General features: G+C 65.3%; 1 protein-coding gene across 1 annotated transcript; it reads left to right on the top strand.

The window, feature by feature from the left end:
- The first annotated feature begins 1,739 nt into the window (after window positions 1-1,739).
- On the top strand, window positions 1,740-9,058 carry PLA2G3 (phospholipase A2 group III). The gene is made up of 7 exons (XM_084648725.1): window positions 1,740-2,365; window positions 3,249-3,381; window positions 4,033-4,167; window positions 5,732-6,264; window positions 6,540-6,669; window positions 7,037-7,168; window positions 8,015-9,058. Exons 1-7 carry the CDS (start codon window positions 1,852-1,854, stop codon window positions 8,217-8,219), a joined length of 1,782 nt encoding a protein of 593 aa, XP_084504851.1. The 5' UTR covers window positions 1,740-1,851; the 3' UTR covers window positions 8,220-9,058.
- Window positions 9,059-10,160: the final 1,102 nt, after the last annotated feature.

Below are 10,160 nucleotides of genomic sequence, written 5' to 3'. Positions count from 1 at the left end.
AGGAGGTCACCTGATTCCTTCGTTCTCTAACCCTTTAGCTCTCACCTTGCAGGGCGGAAGGGCCCAAGCCATCAGTTGCCAGGAGACAGAGTGTTGCCCATTTATGTACACGGGCCCTTTGCTCTGCAACAATGACACCCCCTCATCCCACCACCTAGAGACTTAAGAAATCCATAGGGGAAACTGAGGCACCCCTACAGCATTCAGAGGAAACAGTAAGAACAGTCCCACTTCGTCACAACCTCCCCTGCCTCCCACTGGCGCAGGGGTGAATCTGGCCCTGAGTCTGGTTGCTGGCACTCACAAAGCCCTGGCTGGGTTTGTTCAGCTTCAGCTCCCCGGGGAAAGGGAAGGACTCGTGTGTCACAATCCCCAGGCCTGCAGGGTCAGGGTCCCGGGCTTGGGCTGTTTGAATGCCAAGTTCAGGCTGTCCGATCTGCCCACTCTGGATGCAATGCCTGCACCACGAGCCCAGACGAGCAGAGACAGGTGCTGGGCAGGGAGTTGCGAGCAGGTGTCCTTGGAGCCCCAGAACTCCCTGGGGTCACTTGCACTCAGGCAAGTTTTATCTTCTAAATAAAAAAATTAAATCCTGGGGCAGGGACTTGTCTAGTGATTTACTGCTTAGACAGGGGAGTGGGTGATCTGGGAGCCAGGACTCCTGTGTTTTGTTCCCAGCTCTGTAGTAGCTAGAGAGCTGGTCACTGTCACCCTGGACAAGTCCCACCCCTGCTCTGTGCCTCAGTTTCCGCATCTGTATCACGATGACACTGACCCACCTTTATAAAGTGCTACGCAAGTGCCAACTATTAATATCATAGATGGGGACACTGAGTCACGGAGAGGGGCCTGCCCGTCATACAGAGCCCATGGTACGGATGAGCACAGCCGCCCAGTCTGATGGCAAGTCCATGTTCTCACCACACTAGACAACTCTCTCTGTGCTAACGGCAGCCATTGCATCCTGCCTCCTTATCTCCCCTCCTCCTCCACTCACCTGCCCACGGGACTCCTCTTCCCTTCCTGCTCTCCCGCGCTGGGGCCTTGCTGTGTGCTGTCCAGCAGCTGCCACGGTGCACCCTAGAGGTGACTGCACCCCAGTGCTGGTGAAGGGGGTAACTTGCAAAGTACGCCAGGAAGCTGAGAGACAGACGGGGCTAGGGAAAGGTCAGACAGTGGCCACTGGCTGACCCCACTTCTCCGGCATCGTCTGGCACCTGCTCCCCGGAGGCTCTGAGGGGCCGTTAATTGCTGGCACAGCCCTGTGCGCCCGGGGCCATGCGCAGCCCGGGGCCGCAGCCTCCGCGCGCTGGTGCGGCAGGTCCCTGGGACCTGACCCAGAGAGGAGCAGCTGGGCAAGGCCCATTGGGTAGGGCACCGTGCCAAGGGCCCTGCTGGCTCCTCCTTGCCTGTGCTGAGCGTGGGGCAGCCCACCTGAGTCCCCCCCGCCACGGGCGCCGGAGAGGAGCCAGGAGACCAGCGGGGGCCTGCGTGCGTGATCCCGGCGGCCAAGCCACATGCTGCCGCCCCAAGCACTGAGGGGGCAGGGATCCGCCTCTCCGGGCCCAGCCATGGCCCGGCGCCCGCAGCGCCGAGCCCGCCGGGGCAGCTCCCCGCCATGTGCGGGGCCAGAGGCGGGCGTGGCCCAATCAGCGGCCGGCCGGCGGCCCAGCCCTCCCAGTGCTGGAGTCGCCGCCTCACCCCACGCGGCTGCCGCGTCGCCTTAAAGCCGGGCAGGGCGCGGGGCTCAGCTTCCTCCGTCCGCCGGCTCCGCGCCCAGCTGCCAGCGCGCCCCGCCGGGCGCCCCTGGGCTGGCCGCTTCCCCGCACTGGCCGGCGCCGGCTGGGAACCATGTGGCCGATCCTCTGGGCGCTGATCTCTCTAGCCGAGCCGGGGGCCTGCGGGTCCCCAGGGTCCTTCAGCAGGAGCGACACCTTCTGCTACATAGAGGCGGCGGGCACCAGATACCTGAGCTTCCTCAGCCAGCGCTCCGGCGCCCTGGCCCTCTTCCAGAGCGCCTGGGATGGGGATGGGCACCTGCTGGCCTGCTCCATCCAGGAAGAGCCCTGGCTCACGCACCTGTACCAGGAGTCCTGTGCCAAGCGCCCGCAGAGCAGCCTCTTTGCCAGCCCCTGGAGCCCGACGCGCCAGCAAGCCCTGGACAGCCTGGCCCAGCACGTGAACACCTGCAGCAGGGCTGAGCCCTTGGGGGCTGGCAGGCCCCGGGTGAGGAGAGCGCCCGTGGGCAAGTGGGCAGGACTGGCCCGAGAGGAGCGTGGGCGCAGGAGGACCCGGCGGGGCTGGACGATGCCAGGGACGCTGTGGTGTGGAGCTGGGGACTCTGCAGAGAACCTCACCGAGTTAGGTAAGAGCTGCAACATCCCCAGTGCCCCCAGCTCCCCGGGGCAGAGCTGGGACCCAGCACTGTGGGCAGGGGGAGCTGGCAGGTCCCAAGCTAAGGCCAAAGAGGCTGGAATGAGTTGAAGGGGGTTAAATGAGCTTCCTGCCTTTGCCCTAGTGGTCACCCTATGGCAAACGCCTGGGCCCAAATCACCATGGGGCCTGGCAGGTCTGGGGACAGGGAGACAGCCCCTCGTGGGGCTGCCCAGTCTCCTCACTATGCTGCCTGCAGGAGCTGAAGGGGCTGGATTTGCTGCAAGTCAGTGACTCTGGCCTAGCTGTGGCTCCAGTGGGACCGGGAGAGGTGGGCTCCCAGGACAGCTCAGTGTCCCTCAGTTGTGTCTTTTATCATCTTGGTAGATGGGGCTGGTCCCTGGTGACCCCAGGGCTGGCTGGCCCTGCTCCCTGGGGAATTCACCCGCCCCAACCTGCGAGCCTCTGTGTGTGACCCCTGCAGGAGGGGTGTAAGTATCTGCGGGAGCTGATTCGAGGCTGCTGCATTCCTGAGCATGGTGTCAGTGGGCCAAGGTGCCCCATGGGGCCAAGACATTCCACAGGCTACTGAGGGAGGCCCTAGAGATACCCTAATGGGGCCAGACCTTCAGCCAGCACAGAGCCACCACCCCTGCATGTCCAGCCTGAGTTGGGTGCTCTTCCCTCCTGGGGATCGTGGCCAGTGTGTGTGACAATAACCCACCCTGCAGGTCCCTCCTGCACTGCCAATAGGTGCCCCACCCATCGCTCACAGGGGGCAGCAGCGAGGGTGCTGCGGCCTCTGCAGGCTGTTGCTTTGCTTTGCTGGGCAATGCTGCGCCAGTTCCCCTGAGCCAGCCACCCCTTCCCTGCAGGAATCTTCCAGGGCCCAGACTTGTGCTGCCGGGAACACGACCAATGCGCAGAGCAGCTCTCTGCCCTGGAGTACAACTACGGCATCCGCAACTACCGCCTGCACACCATCTCGCACTGCGACTGCGATGCCAGGTGAGCGGGCTGGCATGGGAGAGCCTGGCACAGGCCGTACTAGCCTGGTGCTGCACCAGCTCCCCAGGGCAGAGAAGTTGGGGGCTGTCTGTATCGCAAACCCACCCAGGCACCAGCATTGGCACTTTGGGCTCAGGAGATGCCTAGAGTGGTGGGGCTCTGAGTCAGGATTGAGGAGCATCAGCAGAGCTGGGGGCAGTGAGGCCTGCAGGTCTCCTCTGCCCATTTTGCACAGCCTGGTTGGGAGCCCCCAGCCCCACCCACAGCTGTGCGGCTCCAGAGGGCCCACCCCTGCTCCAGTGTCCAGGGCCAGCGGGAGGCTGGCTGGAAACGACTCAACTCCCCAGGTCCCATGGAGACACCGGCAGACCCCGACTGCCCCTTTCCCTGGCGACTCCTGGATCACGGGCTGTGCGGGGGCCTGTCGCTGTCACCTTGCATGCCCAACAGAGCCGCTAACCAGGGGTTCAGCGTGGGAGGGGGCTGGGATTGGACAGCAGCAGGGCTCCTCTGCAGTCCCTTCTCTGCCCCCGCTGCCCGCCTTGTGCCCTTCGTCTCCGAGCCAGCTCTTCCTCACCCGCCTGCCAGCGTCCAGGCTGGCTCCCTTGTACTGCGCAGCCCGCGGCTCTGACACCCCTCGCTGGGTTGTAGGTTCAAGCAGTGCCTGCTGGAGCTGAACGACACCATCTCCAACATCGTCGGCATCACCTTCTTCAACCTGCTGGAGGTCCCGTGCTTCGTGCTGGAGGAGAGCGAAGCATGTGTGGACTGGCACTGGTGGGGAGGGTGAGTACCCATGCAGGGTCCTGAGCCCCTGGCCCTGCTCACAGAACCATGCCCAGCTTCTCAGGGGGGCTCTTTGACACCAGGGCCGTCAGGCGGGGCAGGCTGGAGTTGCAGCCGATTTCCCCAAGCCAAGGTTCAGGGAAGCGTCTCTGGGCACTGCGCCCAGCAGGCCGGGCTCCTGACTGCGTCATTGGAGAGGGGGCTGTGCCAGGTTTCTCACTGGTGTGTCCCTGCAATGCCCTTTGCTAGCAGTGCTGAAGGCACTGAAGGTAGAACCGGAGCTGGGCAGCATTCCCATCCACCCCTACACCGCGGGCTCCTCTCCAGGGTGCTCCTGGGGTTGAGAGCCTGCTGCCACGTGATGGGGCGCAGAGATCAGCTTCCCAGGGGCTCTCAGGAGGTGCCCCATGACTCCACGTCAGCTCATCAGACATCCCGAATCCTGCCAGACCGCATGGAGCGGCCATGGGCATACCGGCGGGAGCAGGGTTGGCTCAGGTGTGGGAGACAGCGCAGGAATAGGACGGACACTGCCTCTGGCGAGCTGTGGAGCAGACACAGGCCTGGCACCGGCTGGGGATGGCGGAGCCGCCACCTGCCCTGGCAGTGCGGTGAGGTCACTGAACTCAAGACATCTCTAGAAGTGATTCTCCAGCCAGGCAGGGTCTCAGCCAGGCTGCTCGTGGCACCGTGCCAAGGTGGTAGGGAGCCCCAGGACTCGGGGCGGGATGGGAAGGGAGGGACAGACTCGCCCAGCACAGGGTGTCCCCTGCAGTTCTGGCTGGTGGTGGGGTGCGGGGCACATGGGGACTCTACCAGGTGACTGTCCTCTAATGGTGGAGGGGAACGGGGGAAAGACAGGTCAGCAGGGGGCAGATAGTGGGCAGGGGGCCTATGGTGGAACCCAGCCCTGCCGGTGGGGGTCCTAGGCTCTGCTGCCATCCAGTGTGTGGGCGATCGCCGCAGAGCTTGCAGGGCTGCTGGGCTAGCGTGCCCGGCAGAGAACCTGGCCCTCCTCCCTTCTCCTGCCCTGGGCTGCCTCTTTCATAGAATATCAGGGTTGGAAGGGACCTCAGGAGATCATCTAGTCCAACCGCCTGCTCAAAGCAGGATCAATCCCCAATTTTTGCCCCAGATCCTTGAGTGGCCCCCTCAAGGATTGAACTCACAACCCTGGGTTTAGGAGGCCTCTGTCACCCCATCTCTCCCGCTGGACATAGACTGCCGGTGTCCATGGCCGTGTACTGGCCCCAGGCTGTGGCTCCCTTGCTCGGCCAGGGCAGGCTCTGGGAAGGCTGGGGTTCCCTGGCTGGCCCTGTGTGGGGGAGGGTGTGCTGTGGCGAAGCAGCTGGGCACCGGTGGGGTGTGTCCCGCTCCCTGACTGGCTGCTGCAGGTGGCACGACTTGGCAGGTGGGATGGAGCCAGTAAGCTCCGCCCCGGCACTCCCACATGATGGGGGCACGGTGCCAGCCAGGACATGGCTGTCAGGAGCTCCAGCAGCCCAGCCCTGGAGGGAGTGGGAGTTTGGGGGATTGCCTTGTCTCACTCCCCCTCTGCTCCCAGGTGTAAACGCTATGGCCCCGTAGCCCTGGCCCGGATGGTGCAGCAAAGCCAGTACCACTATGGCCTGCCCCGGGGGGAGACGGCCAGCCCTGCTCCGCACCCGCCGAGCAAGGGCAAGAAGAACGCCAGGCGGGGCAGGAAGCACCAGAGGAAGAACAGGAAGAGGCCTGGGCAGGATGATGGGGCCCAGGGGTCACAGAGCCCCAGAGAAGATCAAAGGCTTGTCACGCCCCCCCCACGCAGGGGCTTGGGCACGCTGCCCCCTGCCCCTGCTGAGGATGCGGCCACCACCCCACACAGGCGTGTCCCAGCCCTGGGGCAGGAGTCACCACCCCTTACAACGAGGGCCTCCGAGCAGGGCCCCACACCAGAGACTGAGCACCCACCCCCTGGTGGGGCTAGAATGGAGGGGGCAGGGCAGCCCCAGGACAGGGACTCAGCGCGCCCTGCCCAAAGGACTAACTCGCCACTCCCCCCAGCCTTGGAGCCACACCACACCCCCACACTGCACCCGCCCAAGCTGAGCCACCGGGGTGAGTGAGGGCTCTGGGCACGAGGGCGGGGGAGCAGAGGGGGCTGGGGGGCTGCCATGGGTTCTCGGGGGTGGCATGCTCTGCAGGGGAACGCCCAGAGACTGCCCATGCCCATGGTGTGTGTGCACAGAGCTTGGGTGCCCGTGGCACTTGGCACAGCATTGTGCATACCGAGGCCCTGGGTAGAGTTTCTGGGCCCCTGACCCGCTGGGGGGGGGGGGGGGGGCCCGAGTGATGTGCCTCAGTTGACCCCGAGCCCAACTCCCTCCCCCCAGCCCCAGGAAGGAGCTGTGGATGCTACCGGCGCCTTGACCAGTGTGAGCACAAGATCGCGCCCCATGAGGTCAAGTACCAGCTGCGCAACCCAGACTCCCGCACCCTGTTCCACTGCAACTGCACCCGCAGGTGCGTACCACCTCCTCAGGCAGTGGGGCCCCCTCTAGAGCCCCATGCCCTTTGGGGTGCAGCTGGGTGGGTGCCCGGTGCTGGGACTGGCACTGGCTAGCTCTGCTCTGATTGGTGTACAGAGTGAGGGGCCAAGGGCCTGACACTGGGCCTGTTCCTTCCCACGGTTGCCCAAGCTAACCCTGGCTCCCAGGGACTGGGCCAGGTGCTCTCTGCAACGGGTGAGGGGGAAGGATGGGGTGTAGGTGCTGGGGACTCTGCAGGAGCAGGGGCGCTTGGTGCATGTCTGGTGGGGCGCTGGCCCCTGCCCAGCATTGCCTCTCTGCCCCCAGTGGGGTCCCGCTGTGAGCTGTGCCTGTCCCCACAGGCTGGCACGGTTCCTGCGCAGGACGAAGGGCCCCAATGAGGTGGAGGAGGAGGTGCTGTCCGACTTCATCTCCATGGCCTGCTTCGTGCTGGAGCCGCCCAGGGGCTGTGCCGATGGGGAGCAGCAGCCCAAGTGAGTGCAACATCACCACCAGGCTCAGAGCCTCCGTGCCCTGGGCTGGGGCTCAGAGTCCCAGGGTGGGAGAAAGGTGGCATGGAGTCCCCTGCAGCCTGGGTTCCCAGTCTGGTGTTGTGGGGAGGTCCCCTATGCTGGTACGTGGGTGCTGCCTGGTTTGGGCTCTACATCTGCTTGAAGATCCCCATGGAGGTGCTGGAAGGGGGCAGCCCAGGCTAGGCTTGCAATGTGGCTTTCTCACCACCGGGTGGCAGCACAGGATCACCCTGCGCATAGAGAGGGCGGGAGGGTTTGGAGCCTGGATCCCCTGTGTAGTGGAGGGCCAGGCTGGGGGCACCGCTAGCATTGAGGGCCCCCATGCAGTGCCGTGGGCATTCGGGGCCCTTTCCCCACCTGGAGCAGGGGCGAGGGCAGGTGCTCACTTGGAGGAGCCCCTTCCCCTGCCCAGCCCCCTGCCCCTCTCGGCTCCAGTTCCCTGCCCCAGAGCTGCCTGGCAGCACTCCGTCATTAACAGCGGCAGTGTCATGGTGGGATCTGGCAGAAGTCACAGCCTGAGTGGGGCACATGGGGCAGGCTGGCCAAGCAGGGGAGCTGGGAGGAGTGCCCAGGCTTAGAGGCCATGGGAGGCTGGAAGAGAAGAGGCTCAGTTCAGCTCCCTACAGCATGCCCCTATGGGCCCACGGGAGCAGGGTGGAACTGGGGGATCTGGGCCCCTGCCTTCCTCCCATCCTCCCTCCTCAGCCCCATAGGGGTTGATTCCCCAGTGGGCCGAGGGCTGGGATCCTCCCATGGTGCCAGTGGCCTGGCGCTCCCTGGACTAAGCACGCTCCTGTTCTCTCCCAGCTGTATCGGGTTGGGCCGGGCCATCCTGGCGCCCGCACGGCACCTGAAGAACACGCTGGGGCGGTGGCAGGTGTGGCCCGCGGCCTCCGTCAAGGTCAAGCGGCAGGAGTGGGAGGCACAGGGCAGCCCCCCCAGGCTCTACGACAAGTGTCTCCAGCTGGCCAGGGCAGCCCAGAGCTCAGACCATCACCCCACGCCCCACTGAGGCCAGGGCACAGCCTGGACGTGGGACCGTGGAGCCGGCCTGTCTGCAGGGGGAACGTGGAGCTGACGCTGCGGCCAGCCCGCCCCTGCTCACTTCCGGCGGTGCTGGGAGACTGACTGTGCTGGACATGACCGGCTGGGCAGCCTGTAGCCTCCAGCATGGACACTGGGGGGTGGGGGGGCATCTCAAGGAGACAGGACCCTCCCAGCCTGCTCTGGGACAGAGGCTTGGCTGTTCCCTCCCTCTCCTTCACCTGATGGTGCAGCTGCCCCACACTCCTGTGGGGTGGGCTGGACAGAGCCCAGGCAGGAGCTGTGATGCTTGTGGGGCCAGGCCACGGCACTGTCTCCACTCCATGTTCACCCCTGGGGAGCATCCTGTCCTGTGCAAAGGTCAAAGGAACCCTGTCCGGGGGAGGGGCTGTCTGCCCTGCTTCAGGGGGCAACCCCCAGGGCTGGGTCCCAGCTGGGTCCCTTGAACACACCTGGGGAGAAGGTCCAGGATGCTACTTCCTGAAGCTCTGCCATGGGGGGCAGGCGCGACACCTCCTCAGGACTACAGCCCCGGGGTGGGCAAGACACTGGAAACCAGCCCCATGCTGCAGGGAATCCCCTGCCGGTGGGGGGGCCCTGCCACTAGCAGTGCCCCCCCACCCCGACGGGCAGGAGGACCCTCCTGTACCTCCCCGAGGCTATGGGGAGGAGGGAGGTGAGTCAAGAGGGGGGTGCTGGTCCTAGCCTTGCTGAGGGAGCCTGTTAGTGCCCTGCCGGGGGGGGGGGCAGTGCCCCCCAGCCCTGGGGCAGAGCCGGCCCCTGGCAACTGCAGGGACAACTTTTCTACCGAGCCTGTATTTTTTTTACATCTTTCCCCCCAGTGCTGCAGCCCCCCCGCCCCCCCCCCCCCCAGCACTACCCCTCCTCTGGCCGGGCATGGGGCAGAGGGGGCTGGGCCCGAACGTGCTTGGGCTGGGGCCATTGCTCTGTAAATAATGCTGCAATAAAGGGTTCCCTTCACACCGGCTGTGTGCTGGGGCTGGGCTGGGCTGGGCTGCTGGGGTCCAGGCCGCGGTGGGTCGAGCAGCCCCCTGCTCCTGTGGGGGGTCTACTTCTGTCCCATCAGCCTCTTGTGCATCCCACCTCGTTCTGTACCCTCCCCCTCCCATTCTGTAGTACCCTGGCCTGCCCAGGCCCCCAACAGAAGAGGAGGGGGGGGGAGGGCTGCCTGCAGGGGACCGTGGCCCCTTCTCCCACCCCCCAGCTCCCCAGGAAGGGCAGGTGGCCCAGTCAGCTGCTTGCCCTGCACATTCCTTATGGCCCTGGGGGAATGTTGCTAATTTTATCCACAGCAATAGCACAGAGCGGGGGAGCCAGCATGCGTGGGGCGGGGGCAAGGGGACGCAGCGTGCGCATGCAGCTGGGGGGGCTATTTTGCACATGGGGTGAGGTGACGGGACCTAGAGAAAGCACCTAGGGCCCAAACTGCGCCGGGGAGGGCGGGAACAGCACTGGCTTCAAGCTGCCAGCCACTCATTGAGCATCTTCCCCCCCCCAGAGCAGCACAGGGTGGGGGCGCCCAGCTCAGGGGAGCCTCAGCAGTGGGGCAGCAGCTGACCTTGGTACATCCTTGTCCGCTAAGAGGCAGGAAGTCATGGTCCCCACACCTTGCCTGGGGCCCCTCCTCCTACCACTACTCTGCTCTGCCAGCTCCAGTCCCCCACTCAGGGTCCCCCCACATGCAGCAAGTGGCAGACCCAGGGGGCATGGCCCCCCGCCCCAACACTCCCAGCACAGGCCCAGGCAGGGCAAGCGGGGGAGGTGAATGGAGTGACCCACCAGCAGTAGCTCCCTGGGGCGGAGCCTTCAGGGACCACCGGTGACTAGCACCGTGCTTTGACAGGCACTCTCTGTGCTGAGCTGGGGCCTCGGGGCTCCTGGCAGCATG

The sequence above is a fragment of the Lepidochelys olivacea genome (assembly GCF_965140295.1).
Source record: "Lepidochelys olivacea isolate rLepOli2 genome assembly, chromosome: 15".
NCBI lineage: Eukaryota > Metazoa > Chordata > Testudines > Cheloniidae > Lepidochelys > Lepidochelys olivacea.
Note: the sequence above shows the minus strand (reverse complement) of the source record. Positions and strands in the feature narration are given on the sequence as shown.